The sequence below is a fragment of the Euprymna scolopes genome, chromosome 2, assembly GCF_053919585.1.
Source record: "Euprymna scolopes isolate OS-2025 chromosome 2, ASM5391958v1, whole genome shotgun sequence".
Lineage (NCBI taxonomy): Eukaryota > Metazoa > Mollusca > Cephalopoda > Sepiida > Sepiolidae > Euprymna > Euprymna scolopes.
This window is the reverse complement of record NC_136483.1, coordinates 162,041,527-162,057,738: the sequence shown is the minus strand read 5'-3', so window position 1 is coordinate 162,057,738 and position 16,212 is coordinate 162,041,527. Positions and strand designations below refer to the sequence as shown.

At 32.3% G+C, this 16,212-nt stretch overlaps 1 protein-coding gene across 1 annotated transcript; it reads left to right on the top strand.

Moving 5' to 3' along the window:
* The first annotated feature begins 4,822 nt into the window (after positions 1-4,822).
* On the top strand, positions 4,823-15,776 carry LOC145298077 (uncharacterized). The gene has a single exon (XM_080144294.1). It carries the CDS (start codon positions 5,447-5,449, stop codon positions 6,671-6,673), a length of 1,227 nt encoding a protein of 408 aa, XP_080000420.1. The 5' UTR covers positions 4,823-5,446; the 3' UTR covers positions 6,674-15,776.
* The last annotated feature ends 436 nt before the right edge of the window (positions 15,777-16,212 follow it).

Here is a 16,212-nt window from a genome sequence, read left to right as displayed (position 1 = left end):
CCACGTCCAACTGTTTTTGTTAGTCTCATCTTTTATCATTCTTATGAATCATCCACATAGCTGTTTCTCTTCCCATTTTTCTTTTCCCATCTTTTCCCTGGTCTTTTCTTTTACTGTCTTGTTTGTTTTTTCAGTGTCTCTTGCTGCTGTAATTATGCTTTTGGTGTTCTGCATTATGTATTTTTCTAATTCTTTTCTTGTGTCATTCACACAGTTATCTATACAAACCAGTCCTATTATTATTATTATTATTATTGTTCCTATTACTATTATTATTATTATTATTATTATTATTATTATTATTATTATTATTATTAACGATAACAACAACAATTATAATAATATTTCGGTAGATTTGTAGATTAACAAATAAAGTTCTATTTTTTAATCAATTACGCTTGAACAGCCTGAATAGCTTAGTGGACAGAAGGTCCCCACCACCCTAAAAAAACTCCTAGCTATTTTAGAATTTAAACTAAAAGGTGGTCTTCTATTTTCGGACCATTCGAACTGCTTAGAGCTGTTATTATTACATCATTAACCCTAAGTCCGACTTGTAGGGTCGTAAACACCTAAAAATTACAAGCACCCTCAAAGAAAAACTAGACATTTGGCAATTATAAAGATTTTCTGGCCTTCTCTCTGACCAAAGAAATAACTTGCTTATCTCCCTTAGATGATTTGTAAATATTTTTGTCTTTGTTTTTATGTACAATAAATTTTTATTTTTTATTTTTCTTTAAACTGAGTTTTAGTCATTTTTTAAATGCATGTTGCATGTTTAATACACAGTCGAACACATAGCACAAAAGAATAAAACCAAACCTCTTTTAAAAAGCAACAGCGAAAAGGTTTATTTTGGCAGCAGTAAGTTGGACTGTGTTCGAGTGCAAAAAAATGAAGAGTAGAAAGTTCTTTATGGTGTCCCAAGTCAGGCAGCAGTTAGTTCTCTTCAATGAAACTCGTTTATGCTGCAGTATACAGTGAATAAGGATAGGAAAGAGAGGAGATGCATCTACCTTTCCGAGTTCTCTCTGTTGGCTGACCGAGGTTTCCAAAAGTACAAAAGAAGTTCCTTAGAGAACAAATGAATCTATGTATTCTAGGCACCACCGAAGCTGTGTGTAAAACGTCAGCATTTTACACAATAACAGCAACATCATCATTTCGTGTGTGTACTATTTTCTGAGTCAATTTCTATGGATGGGCATTGGTGCTATAAGTGTTAATGGAAGTAACGTTTTTGCTATCGGATTTTCATATTTACATTGTAAAACAAATAGATTTTTTAACGAACTATACAGACGAGAGTTAATAAAATAAAATTAATTTTAACGTCTTCTGTTGACACTTATGTATCTAAAGATAATACTGCTTACTGGCCTCTGTACTTTTTTGGAAAAAAGCGCCAGAAAATAAAGATCACCCTGTATCATTTTAAATAATCAAATCAAAACAATCTTTTTTTTTTTAGGTCGATTCTGGATTTGCAATTTTTATTATCTCAAGAGTCATATATTCTATATTATGAATATATTTTTTAAATATTGGAAACCTGTTATAAAAAAAAATTTTTTGTTTAAACTTCATATTGCGTAATATTTGAATTTAATATCAGTTAAAGCTTTTTAAAAATAATTATTTTTTATAATTATGTTTTTTGTTGTAATTCACATAATTATATTACCGAGAAAAAAATGATCCAGAAAAAGTGTTTATTTTTTTTAAGCATAATAATAGTATATGTTGTTTTGAAAAAAGAAAAACCGAATGAATTAATAAAATCGTGATCAACGTTTTGGTCCTATTGCAGGAGATATCTTCAGGATATTGAAAGGAAAAATGCATGAGAAGAAAACGATCATAGACCATACGTAAGTGAAAAGGAAACAGTGTTAGAATTCTACCCATATCAGGAAGGAAACTATAAATGTGTGTGTATGGGAAGGTTGGATTGTTCAATGTCTACACTTTTAAAAATATGTTATTTTAAATACCTATGTACACTTTTTTTTTCTTCTCTCTAATCTTATTTATTTTGTTTAAAATATTTAAGGAAAAACGGTTTGGGGTAATAGTATGAATTAACCAGGATCTGTCCTTATATTTTGTTCTTTCCAATACTAGAGGCTAAATGGTAGAAGCCCTTTTTTGTGTAATAGTATTAGTGTTTAATATTAGTGCTGACTCTAAAAGTCTTCTTTTGGTTCTATCACATATTTTATAATTTTCGCATGATCTAAATTAAATGAATGATCGTGTCCGCACAATGGCAAAAAGAATGCATTTACGGCGTTACCATTCCTTATATCTCTTCTATGTTCGTAAAGTCTTAGTTTCAATTCATGCTGTGTCTCGCCTATGTATGCTTGTTGGCAATCGTTACATGGGATGGAATATATACTGGCATTGGATGTGAGGGTTTATATATATATATATATATAGTCATCCACATACAGTACTGTTTCGCTGTTTCACAGCTCATCAGTGTGGCTAGACAGGCAACTACCTCAAGCCAGGATTGAAACCCGACCGTTTGTACGGCAGTCAAGGCTCCTAACCATTACGCTATTGGCGGCTGCTTGAATGAGTAGTGAGTTTAACGATGTTTTGATATCGTCTGAAATACCTCCGCTCGATTTGTTTACACAAAGAGCGTCGCTTTTTATGCTAATGGTAATTCGTGTTTCACTTAAAATAAATGTAGGTCGATAAAATTTTTTATCAACCTACATTTACTTTGGTTAGTTTTTGTAACATTAAATATGGGGGGGGGGAACGTACTAAAATAAAAAAATATTTCCTCTAATATATTTTTTTATTTTATTTTTTATTCAATTTTCACCCCAAACAAGGCGCAGTGCCACTTTGAAGCAGGGGGCTACTATCAGGGACTTAATTAGCGGGGTCATTATGAAGGGAGATGAGTAGAAAGATGTTTGTTAACATTACACTTGAACTTCTGCATATCAGTGCAGTTGGGAAAGCAGAATCCCGAAAGGGAGTTCCAAAGACCCGCAGTTCTGGGGAAGAAACTATTGGAGTAAAAGGCTTTCTTGCACTTAGGAATCTCTACTGTAAAGGGATGAGACTTAGTAGCTTGTCGGGTTTGTCGGGGGTAGCTACGTCGGGGAGGTACAAGTGTTTGCAGTTCGTCAGAGCATTCACCATTAAAGTATTTGTAGAACAGGCAGAGGGATGCAACATCTCGTCGATGGGACAGAGGCTGAAGCCTAGATGACAGTTCAGGACCTATCAGGTTGGCGACTCTCTTTTGAACCCTGTCCAGGAGCGAGAGACAAGCAGCAGATGCACCAGCCCAGATGTGACAACAGTACTCCATACATGGGCGAATGGTGGCCTTATAGAGGTATAGGATACTGTCAGGCGTAAGTAGTTTTCTAGCACTGTAGAGGGAGCCAACATTCCTTGCAGCAGCCTTGGCAATGCTCTCAATGTATCTATTCTTCTATATTTAACGAAACCTACTTTTATTATGTAAGTTTATTTAACAGTGAATAAATATCGAAAATTTCAGGAAGATATGACGATTATTTTATTTTTACAAGATTTTTAAAACATGGGTATGTCTACGGCTTAAAAAACGTCACTACATAGGAACGTTATTTTAAAGTGTGGATAATGTAAACACGAGCTTTGTCTCGCAATTTTAATTATTTTTGTATGCTGTAAAATTTTTAATTTTGTTTTTTTTAAATATTAGCAGTTTATTTGAAACGTCTTCTTTTAAATGGTAAAAAAGTTAGGATGATAATATCAAATTAATTTAGTTACATCGTGTTACATAAGTTGGCGCGCGGGTTAGGTACCTAATGTATTCAGTCAGTTGATTAGTCAGTGTGTTGCCAAATAATAGTGGGGTTGGAGGATTATTGATTGCGAAAATATTTTATTTGTGGCTACTACAAGAATATCATAGACATTACAAGGCTAATTTTAAAATCTCCGTAGTACGAATTGAGTTCTCTTCCTTTATGTATTAAACATGGCGGATCAAGATAAGCGTTCTCGCTTCCCCATAAAAATTAATTTTCTACTTAATCAATTTATATGATGTTTGGAATATTACATTCGGTGCTTCTTTATTATAACAGTTTTCAAAGACAGGTAGCGAAAGTGGAGTTTTGCTTAAAAAAATCAACTTTCGCTAATTGTCTTCGAAAAAATATTTTCAGTAATGATTGAAATTCAATATTTACATTTTCGAATTTCGCTGTTATAACGAAAAATAACCTAACTATTTAATTTGTACGTACGTCAATCATGAAAAGGCGGACGTTGTCGAGAGTGCACACTGCAAATTCCTCCATCTAAATTCCACAATTATCACTTTTTTTCTTCTATTAATATCGTTAACTACAGACTTAAGTTTCAGATTATAAAAAAAAAAATTCATAATTTTTCAGGTGGGGGTTCAGTTTTCAATTATAACGTTGTACTAAATTGAACACGAACTTTGTGACCACAGTGAATAGTCTATTCACTGAATAGATAAATACATAAATAGATGAGATGGATAAATAGAGAGAGAGAGAGAGAGAGAGAGAGAGAGAGAGGCGAAGAAGGAGGGGGTAAAGAAATCTTCGTTTTTTTTTTTTACCCCTCTCACGTTCTACTTTACCTTCCGGTCACATAAGAGAGAGAGAGAGAGAGAGAGAGAGAGAGAGAGAGAGAGAGAGAGAGAGAGAGAGTTGCCATTTTTTCATCGTGGTCACAAAGTTCATGTTCAATTTAGTACAGCGTTATAATTGAAAACTGAGTGAACCTCCACATGAAAAGTTATGAAATATTTTTTTTCAATTTTTTTTTGATAATCTGAAACTTAAGTCTGTAAGCGATGATATTAACAGGAAAAAGTGAAAATTGTGGAATTTAGAGAGGGGAACACTCTCGACAACGTCCGCCCATGAAAATTTTTATGCATTTCATTTTTTTTTTTTTAATTAGGTTGGACTCTGCATTTACACCTGATTCTCTAAACAACGCCACAGAGAATTAGACGATAGGTTTTAGTTTCGTACAAACGAGAGTCTTTAAATCCAAGGGAGATAACTCGCTGCTTATAATCAATGATAGGTGTCGCTTGTGCTTGTAATCGTAATAATAACATCAACGACGCGCATTGACGATAGAATTATGTTGAGTGTTGACAATAGTGCATTTGCGGTTTTCAGTTTTAAAAGGGAAAATAATCACCTGGTCTATGACAAATCAATGCAATTTATCGCCGATTAAATTCCGGGAACATGATGTAGAAAAAAAAAAAGAATTTGTTTTTATTGGAAAACCAGAAATAGTAACAAACAAACGCACATATCACCCTCTCCTGCAGTTTGTGTTTTTTTTTTTTTTTTTTTTTTAATTCACAAAGAAAATCATTTTTATAATTTTTATTTGTATTTTTAAAGTTACCATTGTAGCTGCTATGTCGGCAGGACTCTGCTACTCATGCGGGACAGAGTTTGGTCTATTTAAGAAAGAACATGGATGTAAAAACTGCGGGTTTACTTTCTGTTCCAAATGTCTTAGCAAAAAGATCGAAGTCCCTCGACTGAACAATTCTCGAGTCAGCGTGTGTAATCGGTGCTTCGGGGTCCTGAAAGGTGATATCAAACCTGAAAACACAAAAACGCCCCCATCGCCACCCCTTGCCTATAAAAAACGAGTTGAGGCTCTAAAGGCGGGGTCATCGAGTAAAACCACCAGCCACAGGAAAGGGACCGCAGCGTCGTCATCTGATGCCAATAAGTACCGTGGAATGGCAAAGGCGGATATAGAAATCGCGCAGAGACTCGAAAAACTCCGAGAAAAACCCGCCGACGATTATAAAAAAAGCGAGACCTTTGAACAGCTGGAAGACAGGTTGTCGGTACTTAAAGGAATGGACCCGTCGAGATATAAGGAACTAAACAAACCCGCTTTCAAACCAACTGATCGTCGAACCCAGCAGAAACAAGTGGACGATTTACTTGAAGAGATAGCAGCCACTGTGGCTTTAGAAGAAAGCTTACCCGATCCTGACCAAGCCATTCGTGACCAACTTAAACGCCTACGCCAGAACGAGGAACCGAATAGCTCAACCCTACTAAACCAGGATACAGAAACTAGTATGGATAACCCAAACAGTAACAATACTGCTGCCAACTCAAATAACGTCACCAACAACAGTACAAATAGTACTAACAATAGTAGCAGTAATGATTTCCCTCCTGGCCATCCGTACTTTAGCGCAACACAAACAAACTCTTTTGACTCTCACTGCTCGACTTCGTCAGGGGCCAATCTAAGTGAGTTTAAGATTGACGGCAATAACTTAAACAAGACGTCCTCCACGTTGGACAAACAATGCAGCTACGAGAAAAATATCAACTTCTGTCCGGGTTCTAGCCAGCCGCCTGTCGGATACTACGGACTGGTGGACCCGGTCAATATAAACGCCTTGGCCACTGAAGTGAAACAGGTGAAGGAGGAAGTGGCCCGGAACTTGAAGTATTCCGATTCGGATAATGTTGCGAGGGCGGGGGATCGGAAATCGTGGAAACATTTCGACTACGAGGAAGCAGAATTGGAGAGGGAGGCGGAAGAGATCGCGAGGAGGTTGACTGCTGAGGCGATGAGGGAGAAAGAGGAGGAAGAAAAAAGTAAACAGTGATGGATGATTGGGTACAGAATAGTTAACGCTCGAGAATTCGTAAACCGATAAAATGTAAACAAATAATCGATAATGTCGACGGTATGAAGTTTCTTTAAAAATTGGTAAATTATTATTATTATTATTATTATTATTATTATTAATAATAATAATAATAAATTAATAATGATAGGTGCTTATGATAATAGTCGACAGATCGATTTTTTTTAAATATGTCGTTTTAAGCAAAAACAACAGTACTTTATTGTTAAAAATTACGAAAATTCATCGAGTAGAAAGTTAGGTCAATGTTAACTGGTTATCCATATTGTTGGATATATTACTATTTTCGACATTACAATTAAGTAAGTAATGTTGCTTTTCTTAAAACAACACATTTAAAAAATCGATCCGTCGACTCTATCTTAACAATAATAATAATTTATTATTTATTATTATTATTATTATTATTATTATTACTACTACTACTTAAAATATGATGCTAAAAAGAACGTTGGTAAATGTGACTATCATAATACCCTGGCCAAAAAAAAAAAAAAAAAAAATCATCCGCGTCCATCAAACTTAAAAACCGAACCGGAAATTCGAAAACGAAATAAAACGAAAAATGATTTTTTTAATTTTAGTTCAGGTACGCATTTACCAGAAAGAGACATTTCCCCTGTTATTTTAGTAAGAACAAATTACCATTTCGGTAAATGTGCACTTGGTTGTCCAACATGCAAATTGTGTTTATTCCGAAAGTCGTTCGTAACATGGGAAGGTTGGGGGTGTTTATTCCAAAAGGCATTTTCTTATTTTTCAATCTCCCCATGTTAAGAACGGCTTTCAGAATAAACACCTTTTGCCGGGTGAACAACAACCAGTTGGGGAAATACATGTTTTCTGGTAAATGCGTATCTGAACTAAAAAAAAAATACAGCAAAAAATAAATATTCGTTTTCGAGTTTCCGGTTCGATCTTTAAGTTTGATGAACGCGGACGATTTTTTTTTTTTTTTTTTAAGCGGTGATTTAGCCAGGATATTCTGATAGTCACATTTATCAAATTAACTCATATATTAAAAATATTTCGCAAATTCAGAATTCACCCCAATTTAAATTTAAAAAAAAAAAAAAAATCTTTGCGCAATATTTAACAATTGCACTTCCCTAAATAAAGATGGCGGAAATAATGGACACAGTTGAGGCAAATAAGGAACAGAAGTGCGAAACCATGTACAGGTGTTTGGTTTCAAGAAATAGTTTTTGTTTTAACATTTCATCTGTTATCTTGAAACAATAAAAAAATATTTTGGCGGACGTTGTCGAGAGTGCCCCCCCCCCTAAATTCCACAATTTTCTTTTTTTTTTTTTTTTTTTAGTACAACGTTATAATTGAAAACTGAACCTCCACGTAAAAAAGTATGAAAATTTATTTTTTTTCTTTCAATTTTATTGCTATAATCTGAAACTCAAGCCTGTAATCGATGATATTAAGAGGAAAAAAAGTTAAAAAATTTTTTTTTTTAAAAGTGAAATTTAGAGGAGGGGTGCACTGGTTCACTGCAGTGTGCACTCTCGACAACGTCCGCCAATATTTTTTTTATGATTTTAACAAAAAAAAAAAAAAAAAAAAAAATACATTATCTTTTACATTTCTTTAAAGTTTTTAGTTTTAGTAAAAAAACAAAAACAAAAAAACTTGTTTTTACATTTAAGTTTTTTTTTTTTTTATACTTGTATCACAAAAGAATAAAACCAAACCTCACGAAACGATAAAAAAAATAAAGAAAATTATTTTATTTTTTACATTTCTATAAATGAAGTATTTTTTTAAAAAATATACTAACACAAGAAGTGTTAAAACTGGGATAGTTTTTTTGAAATGGGGTGTTTCTGTTTCTGTCCACTTTCGTGTTTCGTTTCATGCTTAATGGCTTCCGTTCTGTATTTACATCAACTGTATCCATTTCCGCCATCTTTGTTTTAGAAGCGCAATTGTTAGAGATTACCAATCTTTGATATATATATATATATATATATATATATATATATATATATATATATATATATATATATATATATATATATATTGTACCGCTCTCACGCAGCGAAAATTTATTCCAAAACACATGAATTGATTAAGTATATGTATATTTTTCTAAGAAAATCAAATTTTATGAGGAAGGGAGAACGGTATGTCTTGGCCTGCTATATTTTATAAATCATGGGAGACAACTCAATTTGAATTACCAAGATTTTAAAATCAGCCTTGTAATGGCTACAATATACTATTAATCACTAAAAATCGTAAAAAATGATTTTCTATATTAAAAAAATTTTCTTGATCAAATTAGGTGATTTTTGGTATATAACATTTTCATTCTGTGGCAGGTACGTAGATCATAAAGAATTTACTGTATTTTTTTTTCTTTTGAATTAGGATGAATTCTGGATAAGAACTGATATTTTTTTTTAAATAGATAATTTCAAGTTGCTCCAGTCTAACGCTCCCAAGCAAATTTAGAAAACCATTCTTAACATGGGAAGAAGGAGGAGGCTTTGTTAACTCATACGTTGCACCTTTTTATTAACTGGTACTGGACTTTTACCAAAGATTTACCCCCCCCCTCCATATTCTTCGCACATGCACACACATACAAAGGCTCGATGTGACACAAGGACAAGTTTAATGGTGGCGTGTAACTTGTGAGAAATTCTACAATTATGTGTGAGAAATTCTACAATAATAAGCAAGCCCCTCATTGGCTGATTTGGCCACCCACTGTCTTTGTTTAGACCAATGAAATTGGTCAATGTTTTAATTAAGCGATGAGCTTGGCAGGCTTTTTTGATTGCATTTTTCATTTTCAGGGATTTCCAGACATGCAGCCGAACAAGAAAGAAGGATGGAATCAACTCCCTATGGATATGAAGCATTTGGACGCCTCTAACTTTTTGTTTCCTTGAGACTTTATTTTAAACCCTAAATGATTAGACTAAGTTATTATATATGTCTCGCAGACTTTTTAAGGTCAGAATTATTGACCTGTCATTAGTGACTTTTCCTTCAAATGAACATTAATTATGAACTTCTGTAATGTCAACTGAAGTTGAGAATTGAATCTTTTCCTCAGGAGGCATCATACCAACCCTCTTCAAAGAGCTGTAATTAATCCAATCTTTGAATAGTGCTGTACCCGGATAGCAGTTCCTGATAAAGATAAAAGAACTATTATCAGAGGCAAATCAGGCAGTTCATTTTTGCAACGAAGAAAGAATAAAATTTGCATCAAATTTTAGAGGTATGCTTTGTGGTAATTGTTGTATTTATTTTTTGCTTTTATCTTGGAGCAAAAAATCAGGTGAGATAAAATATCTTACACTTTTTTATTGCAAAAAGGAAGTGCCTGATTTGCCTCTGAAAAGAGCTGGTAACAACCTTGAAATCGTTTTATCTTCATCAGGAACTGGTATCCGGGTACAGCACTGTTCGAAGATTGGATTAATTACAGCTGTTTGAAAGGGTTGGTATGAGGCCTTCTAATGAAAGGATTCGATTCTCGACTTGAGTCAACATCACAGAAGTTCATAATTATTCATCGCTGGCAGTTAAAAACATTGACCAATTTGATTGGTCTAAACAAAGACAGTGGATGGCCAATTCAGCTAATGAAGAGCTTGCTTATAATTGTAGAATTTCTTACAAGCCATTACTGAACCATACAAGAGCGATCATAGCCAATAACAAATTATTACAAGGAATAAACTGAAGAAATATGTAATATAGATTTTTTTTAAAAAAAACTTTTTGGCGGACCTGAACGAGCTTTCAACCCTGCCGTAAAATTAATTACTTTTCATATTTCCTTATTTTTTCTGCAGATTATTGCTGATAACAGACTTAACTTTCATATTAGCAGGAAAAATTTTATTTAAAAAGTTTATTTAATGACTTAATTGGGGGATCACTTTTCCATTATAACATTCTATTAAAAATTGATACCCCACTTTGCGGTCAATCAGCACAACTCCTTATTAATGTGTCACGTGTCCGCTGTGGTGTAAAAATTTGTAAGGAAGAACGAAAAGAAATTGTAATAATTAAAACTGAAATAATTTATTAAAGAAAAAAATTATAAGGAAGAATGACCGCAAAATAGGCTTGTTTAATTTTTATTTATTTTGTTTTCATTTGATTTTTGCAATGGCAATAATAATAATTTTCAGTTATTTTATACAATATGGGTGCAGGAGAAAAATAATGCGCCCCCCCTTTCCAATTTTGTTTCAGAGTATCGATAAACTTTTGTAGTTTTATTTATTTATCCTTATTTTGTTATGCACATAATTTGAACAAAAATAAGGTGCAACTTTACTATAGTATGTCTTCAAAAAAAAGCATTTCAGAGAAAAACATTATGTACTTATGTGTCATGCCGAAATTAGTATAAATTCCAAAAAATAGTCTCATAGAAAAATAATTATAAGTAAAAACAGAATTTTTTGAAGTTACTGTAAATGAACCCATTAGAAGTTCAAAATCACGGGGAGATAACTGCATTCTATCGATGACATTATCTTTCAGGTCAGTTATCTTGCTTCTTTTCAATAATACTGCACACTTTTTCTGAAAATTAGCTCTAGTATATCTTCAATTGGACCATTTTTCGTAGTTTTTTGAATTTATACTAATTTTGACATGACATGTAAGTACATAATAACGTTTTTCCTTGAAATGTTTTTGTTCGAAATTACACAATTGGGCTGGAGACACATTGAAGTAATGTTGCACCAAAAATAATTATGACAAAAAATCAACATACAGAAAAATCTTTATACATACCTGTCACAAAACGTCATATTTAAAAAATTACATAAATTAATCAAAATAGTTTTTTTTTTTTTTTTACCTAGAAAATTAAGTATTATGATGAAACGAGGATGGTGTGTGTCTCTGTCTGCCATCTTCAAAATTTATTGCTGGTTATCTCTGTCTTAACAACCTTTCCAGAAATAAAGATCAAAACCGACCTTGTTATGGCTACGATTAATAGTAAATCGCTATTAATCATAAAAAAGTGATTTTCTATATATGAGAAAAACAAATAAAACTACTTGACCAGTTTGTGATTTTTAGAATATTATATTTTCGTTCTGTGATGGGTACATATATCAAAGATTTTTCTGTATATATATGTATATTTTTGTTTTTAAAAAGGTTAAATTGTAAACAACAACCCGAACTAGTTACTATACTTTTGAATTTGTGAGAAACATTATGACCTGCATGTTCATTGTTTTTGGTCATAGAAAAGTCTTTGGGATAAATATGGGCACTAGTGTACTTATTGATTCATGCTGAAATAATAACACAATTGTTTAAAAAGCCATTCTTAACATGGGAAGGGGTGGGTCTTTTGTACCTATTCTGTACTTTAACCTTATAATTTAATTAAAACAGATATCATAAAACTTTAATTAAACTTGGAAATACTATTTAAAAAATAGCGCGGATCAATAAGGGCACTAGCACCTAAATATGTAATTTTTGAGTTAAACAAAATCATTTTATGCTTTCTACCTGCTTCACAAAAAAAAAAAAACAAAATACTTGGATTTATGATTGACCAGCATGTGAAAAAAATGTAACACTTTATTTGAAATGGTCCTAGAAAATTAAATACAAGCGCATATTTACCCAAACGACTTCCTGCTTTGAAATACCTCACGCTAAACAATGTAGTGTATACTGAAGCCCTTCCAGGTCAATGCATAGGAATATTTAAAAACTGACCGCTTCAGTATGACTCATTAAAAAGACTCAATTTAGCAAAGGTGTAAATTATTTTACATAATTATCTAAATTATTCAAATTACATAAAAAAAATAAAAGTAAAAATTATTCTCATTAACCTCACACAAACATAAAAAATTTACTTTCTATTCGCCAATTTAAAGGCTTCAAAATTACTCTTGAATTTCTAAACAATATCGATTAATAGTGTATACAAGTTTATGAATTTCAGAGTCGGCCATTTTTAATCAATAAAAAATGTCTAACATGTTTTTTTTTTTATTCTCTCATCATTTTGTTCAAGTTAGGGATGGGGCATTTTACGAGATGCCTGACATTAACCCGCTATCTCATACATTCCAACTGGGAGATCTTAATCTCTTTAAATGCAATTCTTTGAATCTCTCTTGTACTTGGTTCACTGGGTATATTTGCCAGGTATTTTTTTTTTTAGTTATACCTCTTGAAATTTTAAAGCAAGTGTGACCAAACTACAATATGTGATCTGTTCAATTGTTAATAAATTCTTCCGTTTAAACTGAGTTACTTTGTCTTTCAAATAAATACGTTAAATGTGAATATTCTACAGTAATTTAAAACATTTAAAATAAATTGCATAAAAAAAAAACTATTTTGTCTATTTTAAATATTGACTTGTGGTCATAAAATTGTGAATTTTTTAATGTGGCCTTTGTGATGGAAACTTTTTCTCCCCTCAGAGAATCTAAAGTGATGTTGAAACCTTTAAGCTGGCAAACAGGAAGTATTTTACTTCCAATTAAAATTTAAATGTGAAGTATTTTATTTTAGTATACTTGTTTTTTTTTGTTTTGTTTTTTTTACTTCAAAACGAAAATGAAAGCAAAACTATTACACTTTTTTTTTTTCATGCAGACTTGTCTATCATAAACCCAAGATTGTTTTTTTTTTGTTTTATTTTTTCTGCCTTTACTGAAGGAAACACATATCAGCCTGAATGTTTCTGTTTGCTATTCACTAGTAATAGGACGATTCTAGTATTCTTTATGATTCAGATACAATTACCGATTCTGATAGTTTAAAAATATTTTAATATTTAGCTATAGCGTTGCTATTAAAAAAAAATTCCAACTACCATAAAAATCCATTTAATATGTGCATATGTACAATGTAAAATTACACATGAGGAGGTATGATCTATAAATTTTAGTTTTACTAGTAGTTAAAAGTTGGGCAATTGAATTTTAATTAAAAAATAAAATAAAATAAAAAAGAAGACAATTAAAATAATTGTTTTATTTGGCATAAGAAAATATGCACAATTTTTTTTTCCGATTCCAATACCCCAAAAAGGTGACATTTTTGATTCTGATTAATTGCCCTGAAAATATCTGAAGCAGTTTACGATTAGAAAGCTGCGAAAAAAAAAAAAGATGTAAAAATGGATGATTTACTTCTTCATTTTGTTTAAAATTGTCGACTAATGAATATCTATATAAAAAAAAAAAACAGAAAAAAGTGAGTGAAGATTGCAAGAGAATATCTCCTCCTTTTTTTTAATTTTTTTACTTCTGTGTAAAATTCCCAAAAGCTAGTGGCCTCATTCTCTCATGGCTGATCTCTATATGAGATACATAAATATTTTAAGTGTTAAACTAAAGTTCTTTTTTACTTCTCAAACGTTGAGTAAATAAAGAAGTGACAAACATTAGTTGGTTCTTCGTTATTGCAGTGAAATTCGAAAATTGAAATATTGAATTGCAAGTGAAACCAATGGTATTTACTCAATTTTCATGTGACAGTAATGAACATATCCAAAAATTATGAAAAACGATAAGGTAGAAAACTATTAATGGAAATAGTTTTCGAATACAATTAGCAAAAATTAAGTTTTACAGAAAAAGAAACCGGAGAGTTTTAATTGTAACAAAAAGGAGGTAAATCTTTTCTGAAAGCCAAAAATCTTGGGCCAATTTAGCAAAACTCAATTTTCGCTCCAAAAACTGTTTTCATTAATAAATAATTGTCTACCTTATCGTTTTTCGTATTTTGGGGGTACTCTCATTACTGCAAGATGACTATTCAGTAGAAATCATTAATTTCACTTGAAATTAAATATTTCAATTTTTGAATTTCACTACAATAACAAAGAACAACCCATTGATTTTCCTCCTCACAATTAACCATGTAATTATGTTATAGTATATCTTTCTTGTAATCTCTTGGTCTTACCAGATTTAAGGACAAGAATTCACTTAGTCTGGTTGAGTATCCAACTTAGTGTTGTTGCTAGAGGCCACCTAGGATGAGGTGCACTGTTCTTCGTATGAGCCGTGTTGAGGGGATTTTATTTGAGTTTCGAATGCTATGTTATTTTGAATATTTGGTCATGGTTTACATAGGATGAAATATCCTAATATCAGGTTGTCTTGACAAACCCTTTGTTCAGAGAAACCGAAGACACTTGAGGATAGTGTGTAGTAGGTAATTAAAACTCTTTTTAATTTTCTTATTTTGTTTTTAGGTGGGGATAGAGCGTTCAGACCCACTATCTCAGACATTCTAACCGAGAGATCTTTTTAGGATTCTAGCTGTTTCTATAATTACTGGAATGATGGAGATTTTCTTAAGATTCCAACTTCTTTTCATGCCGTACATAAAACCTTGGTATTTCTTTATCTTCTCACTCTCAGCTTTTTTTAACCCAGCATCATTAGGGACACTAACTTCTACTAGGGTTGCTTCTTTCTCTTTCCTGTCTCATATCACTATGTCTGATTTAACAGCTCTGTTTTCTGGGTACATAGCTGTAGGAATTTGGTATTTGACTTAGTAAGGAACGGACTTTCAATCCATATTGGTTTGTGTGAAATCTTATATCCTCGTATGTCAAAAAAATATGTAAAAGGAACATTCTTTTCTGTCTTTGAATTTCGTTTTAAAAATTTCATTTCTCATGAAAATGCTTCCAAATATGTCTACATGCTGAAAAAAATTAAAAAAGGATAAAATTTACTCCAGGGTTTATAAACAGTGGATGTATCCATGCGCTACGGACATAACTATCAACAATTATTAAACGTGTGCACATTTCATACTGGATTTTGTTATTTTTGTGATAAAAATTTATCTAAAACAAAAACAAAAAAAAAAAATTACCATCATCAGTGGAATAAAGGTTTATCTCATAGTCATGTTGACTGTGAAAGCGGATGCAATAGTTCCTGTGTTTGCTTATTCCAAGAACAAGCAGAAAAGAAATAAATGTTTATTTTCTGAATGATTCAATTTCAGGTATTGTATTTGTTTAATTCAAAATAAATGACAACATATCCGGCATTCAAAATATTGCAGCTAGTTCTGAATGACTTTTATTTTTCATTTTGTGGTATTGTGCAAGCATGTGCTTCTCCGCTCGACAGCAATTACTGACCACAGCACTCTTTCTGTCGTTCTCTTCTCCTTTATCTTCTCTTCTTTCTATCGTTGTCTCACATTGCCAACGGCCAGAGGGGCAATCACAGTAACACAAGTGTAAAAATAAGCAAGAGAAACAAAAAACTCCACCACAGAAAACAAACTTTGACACATTTCATAAATATCAGTTGGGCTCTAGGTGCATATGTGACACCATCGTGGGACACAGGCCTCTTTGCACTCAGTTCATATTAGCTCATCTCAATCTGCCCCAAGCCATAACCTGTCACCCATTGTCCTAAACTCGAAACAGTCTTCAACTGTTGCAAACTTAAGACTGTCCATAAACTATTGCAAAACTCTGT